General features: G+C 36.2%; 1 protein-coding gene across 1 annotated transcript in view; it reads right to left on the minus strand.

Moving 5' to 3' along the window:
* Positions 1–1,884: 1,884 nt before the first annotated feature.
* The window catches only part of TSBP1 (testis expressed basic protein 1), a 75,506-nt gene continuing 60,141 nt past the window's right edge, over positions 1,885–17,249 (minus strand). Inside the window, exons 21-23 of the mRNA XM_057698177.1 lie at positions 14,292–14,312; positions 13,576–13,590; positions 1,885–3,041 (exon numbers count right to left, since the gene is read on the minus strand). Coding sequence (XP_057554160.1) covers positions 1,885–3,041; positions 13,576–13,590; positions 14,292–14,312 — 1,193 coding nt within the window. The remainder of the gene's footprint in view (positions 3,042–13,575; positions 13,591–14,291; positions 14,313–17,249) is intronic.

Below are 17,249 nucleotides of genomic sequence, written 5' to 3' on the forward strand. Positions count from 1 at the left end.
CATGACAGAACTGAATGTAATATTCAGAGTATGGGCTAACTAGGACAGAATGTAGTGATATGAAAATAAAATTCCTAAAAACTATTCTTTTAAATCAGACTAAAATTAACTTTATTGTAAGGCACATCCTGTAGCTACTTAATTGTGTCTCTATGTACTGCCTGCTTAAATTCCTTCTCCTAGCTACCTCTTTTTGTAAAGTGCTTTTTACACATTCATCAACAATCTCCAAAATAGCAACTACAATGGTCTATTTCAGTCCTTCTTCTCCTTGAAGTCTCAGCTATCCTTTAAGCACCCTTTCTTCTTGAAACTCTTATCTTCCTTAATTATCATAACATTCATTACACAGATTCTCCTTATATCTTCCCATACCTTAATTTTCTTCTTCAACATATTACATGTAGCAGGCTCAGTTCTTAAAATGCTACTTTTGCTAGCTCTGTACTTTCTCCTTTGGGGAGGTCATTTACTCTTATGGCTTCAACTGTGACCTCTGTTGGACTGACACCAGACCCCTCCAATGACAAGTGTTATTGTTTGTCCCCTTAAACTCAATAATTTGTTATTCCCTTTCTGTTCCACAAATTAGCTCCTCGCTTGTTATTGATTGTCACTCTGTTTCAATAGTTATGGAGTCATCAATTATTTTGTTTTTTTCTTTTCCTTACTCACATGTCATTATGAAGTAGTGATTCCTTTTGAGAAAATATATCATCTCTCTTCTATTTATTCTCTTTCCATCACTTACTACTATGAGCACCTCTTAACTAGATTTACTACCTATGCTATTTCTCCTCTTCAACCTATTTTGCACAATCACAAGGTTAACACTTTTTAAAATGCAACCTTATTCACTTCACTCTCCTCAAATACCCTAGAAGACTTCCAGGTATCTGATGAGTAAAATATAAATTCCTGGTTTGTTTTTTACAATGCCTTCAGAATCTTCTCCTAGCCCTCCTTTTCAAAATTATACCACCAAATACTTCTCACTAGCCTGCTGCAACAATAAAATCGCCTGCTTCCCCTAGAATGTGACATGACAGTCTTTAATCCCGTTGCTTTTCTTCTACTCTTTCCACTTCACTCAGCATATCAACATCTCATCTATCTTTTGAGACACATCATATACCACTGCTCCCTTCCCCATGAAGGTATCACCTTCACCTTTCATCCCAAGAGTTTGCTAACTTGTGTTAAATTGTCCATCTAAACTACATTTTGATGCTTAGATTTTATTTAAAAAACTGTCACATATATACATATTATGTCACTATCTATGCTACAAGCTACTTGATTTGTATGGACTCATATTTTTCTGTACACCCCTTACAGCTAGAACAGTGTCTTGCAAACATTAGGTCCACCAGGAGGAGTTATTGGTTGGTTGATTTGTTGGGCTATCACAAAGATAAAATACTTGTCAAAGGAAATTACACTTTTTAAAATCAAAACTTTTTATTTCAGAAAGTATCCAGTTTTTCTTGACTAAGTAACGTAAGTATCAACTTATAAAACAGGTGGAAGCTGAGGTTTGTGGCTGAAAGGGTCTAAAAATGGTAAAACTTCCAAAGAGCAGAGAAACTGCAGGTGTATAGTTTAAAGGCTTTCTACAATTAAGATACAGTTAGGTAATGGCTAGGATATGACTTGTATTTGGAGGATGGAAATCATAATAACCAGTTGTCTTATGGGCCTTCCTTTTATTTATCCCTACTCTTCCTTTTTGTTGTACTTTACAAGCAAAGGGAGCTTTACTTGCTTTTGCACCTTAATGAAGTTTCTGTTTTTTCACCCTTGATTTTTGAGTCATTCTTTCCTTTAACTTTGTCCTTTCCTTCATCACCTTTCTTGTTTTCAGCATCATTTTCTTCTGTATCCTTATTCTTTTCTGTATCTCTTTTCATTATCCTGATTTTCTTTATCCTCAGAAATCTCCTTTTCTTGGGACCCCAGTGCTTTTGGTATTTCGATCTCACTCTTCTTTACTTGGGACCCCAGTGCTTTTGGTATTTTGGTCTCACTCTTCTTTACTTGGGACCCCAGTCCTTTTGATATTCTAGTCTCATTCTTCTTTCCTTGGGACCCCAGTCCTTTTGGTATTTCTGTCTCACTCTTTTTTACTCGGGACCTCTGTCCTTTTGGTATTTCCGTGTCACTCTTCTTTACTTGGGACCTCTGTCCTTTTGGTATTTCTGTCTCACTCTTCTTTACTTGGGACCCCAGTCCTTTTGATAGTTCCGTCTCACTCTTGTTTACTTGGGACACCTGTCCTTTTGGTATTTCCATCTCACTCTTGTTTACTTGGGACACCTGTCCTTTTGGTATTTCCGTCTCACCCTTGTTTACTTGGGACACCTGTCCTTTTGGTATTTCCATCTCACTCTTGTTTACTTGGGACCTCTGTCCTTTTGGTACTTCTGTCTCACTCTTCTTTATTTGGGACCCCAGTCCTTTTGATATTCTAGTCTCACTCTTCCTTACTTGGGACTGCAGTCCTTTTGATATTCTAGTCTCACTCTTCTTTACTTGGGACCCCAGTCCTTTTGATATTCTAGTCTCAATCTTCTTTACTTGGGACCCCTGTCCTTCTGGTATTTTGGTTTCACTTTTCTCTACTTGGGCTTCTTGTCCCTGTGGTATTTTGGCCTCACTCTTCTCTACTTGGGCTTCCTGTCCCTGTGGTATATTGGCCTCACTCTTCTCTACCTGGGCTTCCTCTTCTTTTGACATTCTTGTGTCACTCACTTTTACTTGGGATTCCTGTCTTTCCATTATCTTGGCATCACTGTCCTTTACCTTGACCTCCATTTCTATCTTATCTTCCTTCAACTCAACATCTTGGAATTTGCTTTTTGATTCTCTATTGTGTGTTGATAAGAATTCATCAGAATCTGTAGATAAGATTTTCTTCTTCGGTGCTCTCTTGTTTTCTTCTTGGTTACTCTTAAACTTTGTAGTGTCTCCACTTTTTAGAATCTGCGCTTTGGAATCTGATTTTTTTGCAACTTCTCCATCCATGTAACCTGGAAATGTAACTGAGCACACAATAAAAGTATACGATTCAGATATCAAGTATTTCGTTTTAGTCCTACTTTTTTTCCCTAATATTGGTCTCTCTCTCTCTCTTTTTTTTGTCCTAAAACTGACAAACCAGAGATAACTTGAGATTTTCTTGAAAATATAAAGTGGTGGAACTCTACGCATAAAATTATATAAATACTGATAACATTCCAGACTTCTTTCAGTAAATTGAAAGATTAATGAAAGAAAAGTTAAAATGTACTATAAATGAACTGGCATTTGTTCAGTTTATTGTGGCTAATGAATAATGTTTGATAGCTAAAGGAGGATGTATTCCAAAAAGAAATAGAATATAATTTTAGGAAAATTATGGAAAGAAGTAATAATTGTTTATTAAAATAGAAAAAGGAAACTCAAAGTATGCTTTCCCTATTGAATAAAAGTACATCTCATTATGCAAAAGTAATACTAATACTAGCGGATAATTATTGAGTGCTTACCATATACCAGGCACTAATGTTCTGAGCACTTTATATGTATTAACTCATTTAATCCTCACAACAACCATATAGAGTAAGTACTACTATTATCCCCATTTTACAGATGAATAAACTGAGGCACAAAAAGTTTAAATGAATATGAATGTGGTCATGAAGTTAGTAGTTGGTGGACCTGGGATCTGAACCTGAGTAGTCAGACTTCACAGTTCAGTTTTAACTAAAACCCTAGACATCTGTTAACATACTGTGCAAAAATTTCAAGTGCTTTTTATCATGTATAGGTAAATCAACTCTGCTATGTCTCAATTTCTGTGTGTTCTAATAAGCTTGAATTTGTTAACTTTTGCTTTTTTTTTTCTTTTAGTGATTTGATTCCATGGATTAAGAAAAAACAGTATCTGTACTACCAGGGAAAATTGTGTGGGTTCTTGCTGCACAGCAGAGGCATGCCTTGCTTTGAGCAAACCTAATATTTAATATTTAATGTAGTAGAATGAATAATGAACTTAAAAGTTAAATCAGAGCACCAGGTTTAGTATCCCTATTAGCTGTGTTTATTTGGGTAAATCAATTAATCCCCAAAGACTCACTTTCTTCATATTTAGTCTGCCCTGCCCACTTTGCAGAGCTTTTTAAGGATTCTAGACAATGTTTAAGGAGACAGACTGGCTTAAATCTGGCTCCATACTTAGCTAGCTGGGTGATCTTGGGGAAACTTCACTTTCTCATCTGTAAAATGGGAGCAATAGCAGTAGCTACTTCACAGAAGTATAAGAAGGATTAAATATCAATACTATCTAAGTAAAGCACTCAGTGTGGTGCATGAAACACAGTATGTAGTTAATAAATTTTGGCTTCAGTAGTTGCAGCACATGGGCTTCAGTAGTTGCAGCACATGGGCTCAATAGTTGTAGCTCATGGGCTCTAGAGCAAAGGCTCAATAGTTGTGGTGCATGGGCTTAGTTGCTCCATGGCATGTGGAATCTTCCCAGAGCAGGGCTCAAACCTGTGTCCCCTGCATAGGCAGGTGGATTCTTAACCACTGTGCCACCTAGGAAGTCCAGTTTAATCTTTACTGTATATATTTGTATATGGGTTTGATGGGTTTGATTACTCCCTTCTTTGTTTTCTCTCTTTTTCTTTTCTTTGTTTTCTCTTCTCCTTTTCTTCTCTTTTTGCAAGTGCAAGTGTGCACATCTCCGTGTATGATTTTGACTGTTTACAGTTGCTTTTAACTCTTGGGCATTTGTCTGTCCTTTCCTTTTCTTCCTTTTTTTTTTTTGCTTTTTTTCTTTTCTCTTTCTGCCTCCTTTTTCTCCATGCTGTGCAGCTTCAAGGGTCTTGGTGCCCCAGCTGAGGGTCAGACCTGGACCTTTGAGGCAGCAGAACTGGGTCCAGGACGTTGGACCACCAGAGAACTCCCGATCCCATGGAATATTAATCAGCAAGTGATCTCCCAGAGATCTCATTCTCAACACTAAGATCCAAACCCAACCAAAGGCCAGCAAGCTCCAGTGCTGGATACCTCAAGCCAAACAACTAGTAAGACAGGAACATAACCCTACCCATTAGCAGACAGACAGCTACAATCATACTAAGCCCACAAATGCACCCAAACACACCAACAGACATGGCCCTACACACCAGAAGGATAAGATCCAGCTCCACACACAAGAACACAGGCACCAGTCCCCCCCGCAACCAAGAAGCCTATACAACCCACTGGACCAACCTCCCCACTGGGGACAGACAACAGAGTTAAAAAGAACTATGACCCTGCAGCCTAAGGAAAGGAGACCCCAAACACAGTAAGCTAAAAAAATATGAGAAAACAGAGAAAGATGCAGGTGATGAAGGAACAAGGTAAAACCCTACAAGACCAGGCAAATGAAGATGAGATAGCCAGTCTACCTGAAAAAGAATTTAGAATAATGATAGTAAAGATGATCCAAGATTTCAGAAATAGTATTGAGGCACAGATGGAGCAAATGAAAGAAATGTTTAACAAGGAGCTGGAAGAACTAAAGATGAAACAAACAGTGATGAACAACACAATAACTGAACTTAAAAATACTCTAAAAGGAATGCAGAGCAGAATAACTGAGATAGAAGAACGGATAAGTTACCTGGAAGATAGAATGGTGGAAATAACTGACACAGAGCAGAATAAAGGAAAAAGAATGAAAAGAATTGAGGACAGTCTCAGAGACCTCTGGGACAAAATTAAATGTACCAACATTCGAATTATAGGGGGCCCAGAAGAAGAAGAGAAAAAGAAAGAGTCTGAGAAAATATTTGAAGAGATAATAGTGGAAAACTTCTCCAACATATGAAAGGAAATAGTAAATCAAGTCCAAGAAGCACAGAGTCCCATACAGAATAAACCCAAGGAGAAACACACCAAGGCACATATTAATCAAACTAATGAAAATTAAACACAAAGAAAATATATTAAAAGCAGCAAGAGAAAAGCAACAAATAACATGTAAGGGAAAACCCATAAGGATAACAGCTGATATCTTTGCAGAAATGCTGCAGGCGGGAAGGGAATGGCAGCATGTACTTAAAGTCTTGAAAGAGAAAAACCTGCAGACAAGAATACTCTATCCAGCAAAAATCTCATTCAGATTCAATGGAGAAATCAAAAGCTTTACAGACAAGCAAAAGTTAAGAGACTTCAGCACCACAAAACCAGCCTTAAAACAATTGCTAAAGGAACTTCTCTAGGCAGGAAACACAAGAGAAGGAAAAGACTGACAAAAGCAAGCCTAAAACAATTCAGAAAATGGTAATGGAACATACATGTCAATAATCACCTTAAATGTAAATGGATTAAATGCTCTAACCAAAAGACACAGACTAGCTGAATGGATATAAAAACAAGACCCTTATATATGCTGTCTACAAGAAACCCACTTCAGACATAGGGACATACACAGACTGAAAGTAAGGGGATGGAAAAAGATATTCCATGCAAATGGAAGTCAAAAGAAAGCCAGAGTAGCAATACTCATATCAGGCAAATTAGACTTGAAAGTAAAGACTATTAAAAGAGACAAGGAAGGACACCACATAGTGATCAAGGGATCAATCCAAGAAGAAGATATAACAATGGTAAATATGTATGCACCCAACATAGGAACACTTCAATGTATAAGGCAAATGCTAATAGCCATAAAAGGGGACATCGACAGTAACACAATAATAGTAGGAGACTTTAACACCCCACTTACACCAATGGACAGATCTTCCAAACAGAAAATAAATGAGGAAACACAAGCTTTAAATGACACATTAGACCATCTGGACTTAATTGATATTTATAGGACATTCCATCGCAAAACTACAGAATGCACTTTCTTCTCAAGTGCACACGGAACATTTTCCAGGATAGATCACATCTTGGGTCACAAATCAAGCCTTGGTAATTTCAAGAAAATTGAAATTGTATCAAGCATTTTCTCCAACCGCAATGCCATGAGACTAGATGTCAATTACAGGAAGAAACTGTAAAAAATAGAGACACATGGAGGCTAAACAATACACTATTAAACAACCAAGAAATCACTAAAGAAATCAAAGAGAAAATCAAAAACTACCTAGAAACAAATGACAATGAAAACACAATGACCCAAAACCTATGGGACACAGCAAAAGAAGTTCTAAGAAGGAAGTTTATAGCAATACAACCATACCTCAAGAAACAAGAAAAATCTCGAATAAATAACCTAACCTTACACCTAAAACAATTAGAGAAAGAACACAAAAACCCCAAAGTGAGCAGAAGGAAAGAAATCATAAAGATCAGGTCAGAAATAAATGAAAGGGGCTTCCTAGGTGATGCAGTGGTTGAGAATCTGCCTGCCAATGCAGGGGACATGGGTTCGATCCCTGCTCCAGGAAGATCCCACATGCCATGGAGCAACTAAGCCCATGCACCACAACTATTGAGTCTGTGCTTTAGAGCCCGTGAGCCACAACTACTGAGCCCATGTACTGCAACTACTGAAGCCCACCCGCCTAGAGCCCATGCTCCACAACAAGAGAAGCCACGGCAACGAGGAGCCCGCGCACCACAATGAAGAGTAGCCCCCACTCGCTGCAACTAAAAAGAAAGCCCGCTCACAGGAAAAAAAAAATACCCAACACAGCCAATAAAAATAAATAATAAAATTAAAAAAAAAAGAAATAAATGAAAAAGAAATGAAGGGAACAATAGCAAACATAAGTAAAACTAAAAGCTGGTTCTTTGAGAAGATAAACAAAATTGATAAATCATTAGCCAGACTAATCAAAAAAAAAAAAAAGGAAGAAGATGAAAATCAACAGAATTAGAAATGAAAAAGGAGAAGAAACAACCAACACTGCAAAAATTCAAAAAATCATGAAAGACTACTACAAGCAACTATATGCCAATAAATTGGATAACCTGAAAGAAATGGATAAATTCTTAGAAAAGTACAATCCTCCAAGACTGAACCAGGAAGAAATAGAAAATGTGAACAGACCAATCACAAGCACTGAAATTGAGACTGTGATTAAAAATCTCCCAACAAAAGCCCAGGGCCGGATGGCTTCACAGGTGAATTCTATCAAACATTTCCAGAAGAGCTAACACCTATCCTTCTCAAACTCTTCCAAAATATAGCAGAAGGAGGAACACTCTCAAACTCATTCTACGAGGCCACCATCACCCTGATTCCAAAACCAGACAAAGATGTCACAAAAAAAAGAAAATTACAGGCCAATGTCACTGATGAATGTAGATGCAAAAATCCTCAACAAAATACTAGCAAACAGAATCCAACAGCACATTAAAAAGACCATACACCATAATAAAATGGGGTTTATCCCAGGGATGCAAAGATTCTGCAATATATGCAAGTCAATCAATGTGATACATCATATTAACAAATTGAAGGATAAAAACCATATGATCATCTCAATAGGTGCAGAAAAAGCGTTTGACAAAATTCAACATCCATTTGTGATAAAAACTCTCCAGAAAGTGGGGATAGAGGGAAGTTACCTCAACATAATAAAAGCCACATATGACAAACCAACAGCCAACATCATTCTAAATGGTGAAAACCTGAAAGCATTCCTTCTAAGAACAGGAGCAAGACAAGGGTGCCCACTGTCACCATTGCTGTTCAATATAGTTTTGGAAGTTTAAGCCACAGCAATCAGAGAATGAAATGAAATAAAAGGAATCCACACTGGAAAAGGAGTAAAATTGTCACTGTTCGCAGATGACATGATATTATACATAGAAAACCCTAAAGATGCTACCAGTAAACTGCTAGCACTAATTGATGAATTTAGTAAAGTATTAGGATACAAAATTAATGCACAGAAATCTCTTGGATTCCTAACACTAACAATGAAAGATCAGAAAGAGAAATTAAGGAAACTCTCCCATTTACCATTGCAACAAAAAGAATAAAATACCTAGGAATAAACCTGTGTAAAGAGGCAAAAGACCTGTATGCAGAAATGTATAAGACACTGATGAAAGAAATCAAAGATGATACAAACAGATGGAGGGACATACCATGTTCTTGGATTGGAAGGATCAACATAGTGAAAATTACTATACTACCCAAAGCAATTTACGGATTCAATGCAATCCCTATCAAATTACCAATGGCATTTTTCACAGAACTAGAGCAAGAAATTTCACGATTTGTATGGAAATGCAAAAGACCCCAAATAGCCAAAGCAATCCTGAGAAGGAAAGACGGAGCTGGTGGAATCAGGCTCCCTTATTTGAAACTATACTATAAGGCTACAGGGATCAAGACAGTATGGTACTGGCACAGAAACAGAAATATAGATCAATGGAATAGAATAGAGAGCCCAGAGATAAACCCACCCACATATGGGCACCTTATCTTTGACAAAGGAAACAAGAATATACAATGGAAAAAAGACAGCCTCTTTAATAAGTGGTGCTGGGAAAGTTGGAGAGCTACATGTAAAAGAATGAAATTAGAACACTTCCTAACACCATACACAAAAACAAACTCCAAATGGATTAAAGACCTAAATGTAAGGCCAGACACCTAAAACTCTTAGAGGAAAACATAGCCAGAACACTCTATGACATACATCAAAGCAAGATCCTTTTTGACCCACCTCCTAGAATAATGAAAATAAAATCAAGAATAAACAAATGGGACCTCATGAAACTTAAAAGCTTTTGCACAGCAAAAGAAACCATACACAAGACAAGAAGACAAGCCTCAGAGTGGGAGAAAATATTTGCCAATGAAGAAACGGACAAAGGATTAATCTACAAAATACACAAGCAGCTCATGCAGCTTAATACCAGAAAAGCAAAGAACCCAATCCACAAATGGGCAGAAGACCTATATAGACATTTCTCCAAAGAAGACCTGCAGATGACCAACAAACCCCTGAAAACGCTCAACATTTCTAATCATTAGAGAAATGCAAGTCAAAGCCGCAATGAGGTATCACCTCACACCAGTCAGAATGGCCATCATCAAACAACTAGAAACAATAAATGCTGAAGAGGGTATGGAGAAAAGGGAACCCTCCTGCACTGTTGGTGGGAATGTAAATAGGTACAACCACTATGGAAAACAGGATGGAGGTTCCTCAAAAACTAAAAATAGAACTACCATATGACCTAGCAATCCCACTCCTGGGTACATACCCTCAGAAAACCATAATCCAAAAAGAAATATATACCACAATGTTCATTGCAGCACTATTTACAATAGTCAGGATGTGGAAGCAACCAAAATGCCCATCAACAGAAGAATGGATAAAGAAGATGTGGCACATATATACAATGGAATATTACTCAGGCATAAAAAGGAATGAAATTGAATTATTTGTAGTGAGGTGGATGGACATAGAGACTGTCATACAGAGCGAAGTTAGCCAGAAAGAGAAAAACAAATACTGTATACTAACTCATGCATATGGAATCTAAAAAAATGGTATTGATGAATGCAGTGACAGGGCAAGAATAAAGTTGCAGATATAGAGATGAACTTGAGGACACAGGGTGGGGGGTGGTGAAGGGGAAGCTGGGATGAAGTGAGATAGTAGCATTGACATATATACACTACCAAATGTAAAATAGATAGCTAGTGGGAACCTGCTGCATAAAACAGGGAGATCAACTGAATGATGGCTAATGACTTCAAGGGCTGGGAGAAGGAGTGCTGGAAGGATTCGCGGGTGGGAGGGGATATGGGGATTTATGTATAAATAGGATTTATTCACTTTGTTGTACAGTGAAAACTGGCACAACAGTGTAAAGCAATTATATTTCAATAAAGAGCTTAAAAAATAGCATTAGGAACCTTGCAGTAATGCTTTCTGAGCCCTTTTGTATATTTTCTTCCCTATTGCTGCTCAATAAGATATGGGTACTGATATTTTATTCTAGAGAAACCCATTTCCAACTTTCTAATGAAAATAGTGGTAATAAAGCCCAAGCATTTCTGTATTGAGAAAGTCCAGAATATTTTGATGTTCGACAGCACTACCAGTGGACACATTTGTTTGGGGGTGTAGTGTGGTAAAGAGCGTGCTTTTCCACTGAAGCTTCTGATCTAAAATACCTCTAGTCACTTCTAATAGTATCTTCATACCCTTGATTGTTTTAATATCTTTACTGTATATTTTCTATTTTAAAGTTAATTAACAGAAATTAGATTTTCTAGGATTTATTTTTTAGAAAAGTATTTATCCCATAAAGTGAAATTCACTTTTATTTCAACTTTGCATTGCAAAATTAAGCCACAAATCATTATTCCACCAAATTCTAAATTCCCCTATCCCTTCTCCCAAATTTCTAGATAATACGTAAATCTTTCGTTCTCTTGAACCTCATAATCTCCATAATATAAAAATTTGTAAACTTTGGTTGAAAGTCCATTTACTGCAGGAAGTGGCCTATACAACAAAATTATAGTACAATCAAAAGGTGTAATTAAGACTTTGGTGATCATTGTAATGTATTCAGGCTGATTAAAAACTTTAAATTGGATAATTTTTACTAAAGCTAAAAGATATCATGAAATAACTATCACAATAATTCTAATTATATGACACCTAAGGTAGAAAATAGATCATGGGCTTTATTGGGATATTAATCTTAGGTTCTTAATCCAGTGATTGTCAAAGAGTACAATCAGATATAGACTCTAAAAGATCTTTAAGCATTAGAGAGATGAATCATTATAGTTCTTAAGTTTTGAGTTAAAGTTTTAAAAGATCATATACTTATTAGCTGAGTGTGGAGGTGAGAAAATAAACTTAGCTTGAGAGGATGATGAAGTTTGATGGGCTGATCTGTTTTAAATCTTTCCTTGAACAATAAATTAAATCTTAATTTCCTTCCACTGAAAATATCAACTGGCAAGAATATGTTTGAAATATTGTCAATAAGAACATATCTTTCACAAGAAAAAAATTTAAAAGATTAAGCTGATTTTTTTCTGGCAATTAAAAATATTCATTAAAAACAAATTCCCCTAAGATCCCTTCCCATAGTCCGCTTTCTTTTTGTTAGGAAAACACACAGTCTAATCACCTTCCCCATGTAGGGAGGGCATTTGAGGGATAAAGACACATCATGACTCTCTGAATGCATGTTTCTTGTTCTGTGAGTCAAAAGAAAATAATTGTCCCTTTCAATTTTGCCTCCTCCCCCTACTCACAAACCTACCCTCCTTCTAAGTGTGAACTGAGAAAGAACAGTGAGGCTTAAATATGATTAAATATAAAGACATATTTTATATTTGTCAGTGTTTAGAGTGTTTGAGATGCTTGAAATATATCTCACTACATTTAAGTATTGTTTCTTATGGTTATATATTTACAGAGTTTTAAAAATTATTATTTTATTTTGTTTTATATGATTTCCTAGAAGAACTGAACCATTAATTAAGTAATGCTGATATAGAGAAATCTGATTTTAAAAAAGTTAAAAGTCAAATAAATTTAAATGAGATGCTTTCTATTTTTAAAAGGATTCTTTATGTACATTTAATTATATTGCTTTTCTAGTAGGTATATATTTGTATTTACAAACATTTGATTTATAGATAAGGTTTCAGGTTTAATCACAGAAAAGACATTTGTGGTTCAGTATAGGAGGCAATGTGTTGACGTGGAAAGAGTGTGTACTTTGGAGACAGAAAATTCTGGGTTTAGATCCTGACATTGCTGTTTACCAACTCTTTAAACTTGGGCATGCATGAACCAGTTTCTTGGTCTGTAAAGTGGGGCATAATAGCTACCAGGCAGGGCTATAGTAAGAATGAAAGATACTGTTTTTGAAAATGCCTAGCAGAGTGCACAGTATGTAGTAGGTGCTCAATGCCTATTATCCCTCAAAGGTAAAGTTATTTAGAAGGCAACACGAAGTAGGTAAGATTTTGTTCTTAAGTAGTTTTTCTTTTCCTATTAATATGATTCAGTTGATCTTCCCTTATAACTAAAAAAGAGTTCTAAATTACCAGCAAAGATCTAACAGAATTCAGAAATCAATCTTTCTTTCATTATTTTGCTGGGAGTCAGTAAGGAGATTCTTTTTCAGAGCCTAGAAGATGGCCAGGTACTATGGCACCCTTTAAAAAATTTTTTATTTATTTATTTTTAGTCCATTATTTTTTATTTGAAATAGGAGTTATGGGGCAGAGAAAATAGTCTATCTTGGCTTCAGGAACATAGTATAAAAAATAATGAAGTATTGTTTCAAAAATCGGTGATGTATCTACGACATAAAGCAAACCTTGCCTCCAGTGTGTCTTCCAGTGGTATTAATGAAGAGTAATACATAGAATTTAGCAATCATGGCACCCTTTTTTTTAATAAACTTGATCTCCTCTATAGCAGTCTCTCCAAAAATAGTTATTCAAAATGTCAGAAGATTCTGAAGAATAGGGACATTTAAAATGACCTTAGAAACACAAGACTATTTTGGGAGAAACAACCAGGCCAGAAAATAACCATAAATAATGTATTAATAAAATATCATAGTTGAGAATAGATAATGAATTACCCACAGGAGATAGTGCTAAAAATAAAAGACAAAAGAAAGTGAGAATTTTGTAACTCAAGAAGAACCCAATTCCGAATGATACCCTTTGTTGGTGAATGCAGAAACAGGACCTCCAGAGAGTATAAAACCCTTTGTTTCATCCTCAGGAGTGCTGCTGGCCAAAACTCCACATCCTACTCCAGAGAAGATTGCCTTTAGGAAGCCAATGTAATGTATGGGATTGAATCCTTGGGTAAGTAATATTTATTCCACCAAAATTCAAACTATTGCATTTCCCACCTTTCACTGTTCTCTCAGAAGTCAGTTTTTTACCCACTCTACTTCAGTTCAGTTTGAAAAACGTGTATCGTTGGTCAATTATCAAAGTCACCATCTTGTCCTGACACCTATTCTTTATGTCAATCTTAAGGGATTTTCCTTTTTAGTCAAAATTATCTATTACCAGATTTTAGCACAAAGAAAACAGGCTCTTTTTTGATAGACTAGCTGGGAATATATGTTGCCAGTAATGTTAGTAAAGAACCAGGACCAAATACAAGACCATTATATTTAGTTACAAAGAGAAAAATAGAGAAAAGGAAATAAAAATATGAGAAAATCACTTATTTAAGAAATACTGACTACTTTAAGGTAGAAGAACTTGGAATACAAAAATATTTGGGAACAAAGGACCTAGACACAGAAATGGGTAAGGTAAAGAAGTGATCCAAACTTACTGATTTTTCCAGAACTGTCCACTGAAAGAGACAAAGATAAACACACCATAGGTATTAGGTTTTCCCTTCTTCTCTACCCGTAACCCTCTGCACTGGTTGGAATCTGTGTCATGAATAATTAAGTTCCATTTATTTAAATATGGAGAACATCCATTTCCCTTCCCCCTTCTCTTGGTCTGTTGTGAGTAGCTACTTTATTTAAAATTTTTTTTATGGAAATATAATTGACATGTAACATTATGCAAATTTAAAGTATACATGTTAATTTGATATAGTTTATATACTGTAATATGACTGTCGTTGTGATGATAATTAGCAGCTCTATCACATTACATAATGATCCTTTCTTTTTAGTAGTTGGAATTCTTATGTTCTTGTCTCTTAGCAAATTTCATAATTATAATATTGTTGTCTGTATCCACTATATTGTGTATCAGGTTTCCAAGGCTTATTTACTACTCATTGCAAGTTTGTACCCTTAAACATCTGTCCTACACCTGCACTCCCAATTCCCTGGTAACTGCCATTTTACTGGTACTTACTAGTTTGCCTTTTTTAGATTACACATATAGATAATATCATGCAGTACTTTTCTTCCTGTGTCTGACTTATCTACTTAGCATAATATGCTTATGGTCTATCCATGTTGTTGCAAATGGCAAGATGTCTTTCTTTCTCATGGCTGTGAATAATATTCCATTGTATACATACAGTCATCCCTCAGTATCTGTGGGAGATACTTCATTTCCCGCACCTCTGCCCAAATCTGCAGAGTTCAAGTTTCTTATATAAAATGGTATAGTATTTGCATATAACCTACAAACATCCTCCTGTATATTTTAAATCATCTCTGGATTTCTTATAATGCCTAATATAATGTAAATGCTATGTAAGTAGTTCCTGGCATGCAACAAATTCAAGTTTTGCTTTTTGGAAGTTTCTGGCATTTTTTTCCCCCCAAATGTTTTCTATCAATGGTTGGTTGAATATGTAGATGCTGCACCCATGGATACAGAAGAATGACTGTATACCACATCATCTTTATCCATTTATCTGTTGATGGGAACTTAGGTTGTTTCCATAGCTTGGCTATTGTGAATAATGCTAAAATAAACATGGAGTACATATATCTCTTTGATATCCTGTCTCATTTCCTTTGGGTATATTCCCAGAAAAAGAATTGCTGGATCATATAGTAGACCTATTTTTAATTTTTTGAGGAACCACCTTATTGTTTTCCATATTGGTTGAACCAATTTACATTCCCATCAACAGTGCACAAGGGTTCCCTTTTCTCCACATCCTTTCCTCACTTGTTATCTCACCTTCTTGATTATAGCCATTCTATCTGGTGTGAGGTGATACACCATTTGCTGAAGAGACTATCTTTTTCCCATTGGGTGTTCTTGGCTCCCTTGTCAAATATTAATTTTATGTGTGAGGGTTTAATTCTGGGCTTTCTATTCTGTTCCACCGGTCTATGTGTCTATTTTTATGCCAGAACCATTCTGTTTTAATTACTATAGCTTTGTAGTATAGTTTGAAATCAGGAAGTGTGACATATCTGATTTTTTTTCCCATCAGGATTGCATTCACTGTTTGAGGTCTTTGTGGTGCCATACAAATTTTAAGACTTTTTTTTTCCTATTTCTGTGGAGAATGTGAAGAATGCTATTTTAATGGGGATTATGTTGAATCTATAGATGGCTTTCAGTAGTATGAACATTTTAATAGTATTAATCTTCTGATCCATGAACACTAGATGTCTTTCCGTTGTTTCTATCTTCTTTGATTTCTTTCAGCAAAGTCTTATAGTTTCTGTTATACAGATATTTCACTTCCTTGGCTAAGTTTATTCCTAGATATTTTATTGTTTTTGATGTTACCATGAATGGGAAAGTTGTCTTTATTTCTTTTTCAGCTATTTCATTGTTAGTATGTAGAAATGCAATTGATTCCCATATGTTGATTTTATATCCTGCAGCTTTACTGAAATTGTTGATTAGTTCCAGAAGTTTTTTGATTGAATCTTTGGTATTTTCTATATACAAAATCATATCAGTTGCAAATAGTGACAATTTTACTTCTTCCTTTCTTTTTTTATAAAAATTTATTTATTTATTTGTTGGCTGCTTTGGGTTTTTGTTGCTGTGCACGGGCTTTCTCTAGTTGCAGTGAGCAGGAGCTACTCTTCATTGCAGTGCACAGACTTCTCATTGCAGTGGCTTCTCATGTTGCAGAGCATCGGCTCTAGGCACATGGAGTTCAGTAGTTGCAGTGCGTGGACTCAGTAGTTGTGGCTCACAGGCTTAGTTGTTCCACGGCATGTGGGATCTTCCTAGACCAGGGATTGAACACATGTCCCCTGCTTTGGCAGGTGTATTCTTAACCACTGCACCACGAGGGAAGTCCCTACCTCTCCCTTTCTGATTTGGATTTCTTTTATTTCTTTGTCTTGCCTAGTTTCTCTAGCTAGGACTCCCAGTACTATATTGAATAAGAGTGATCTGAGCAGGTATCTTCATCTTGTTCCTGATCCTAGAGGAAAAGCTTCCAATTTTTCTCTGTTGTATATAATCTTACCTGTGGGTTTGTTCATTATGCCGTTTTTAAAAAAAAATTATTTGTTTATTTATTTATTTATTTATTTATTTATTTATTTATTTATTTATTTATTGGCTGTGTTGGGTCTTTGTTGCTGTGTGCGGCTTTCTCTAGTTGTGGCAAGTGGGGGTTACCCTTTGTTTCAGTATGTGGGCTTCTCATTGCGGTGGCTTTCCTTGTTGCAGAGCACAGCCTCTAGGTACATTGACTTCAGCAGTTGTGGCATGTGGGCTCAATAGTTATTGCTTGTGGGCTCTAGAGCACAGGCTCAATAGTTGTGGCACATGGGCTTAGTTGCTCTGCAGCATGTGGGATCTTCCCAGAGCAGGGATTGAACCTGTGTCCCCTGCATTG

The sequence above is a fragment of the Hippopotamus amphibius genome, chromosome 11 (genome assembly GCF_030028045.1).
Source record: "Hippopotamus amphibius kiboko isolate mHipAmp2 chromosome 11, mHipAmp2.hap2, whole genome shotgun sequence".
Classification (NCBI taxonomy): Eukaryota; Metazoa; Chordata; class Mammalia; order Artiodactyla; family Hippopotamidae; genus Hippopotamus; species Hippopotamus amphibius.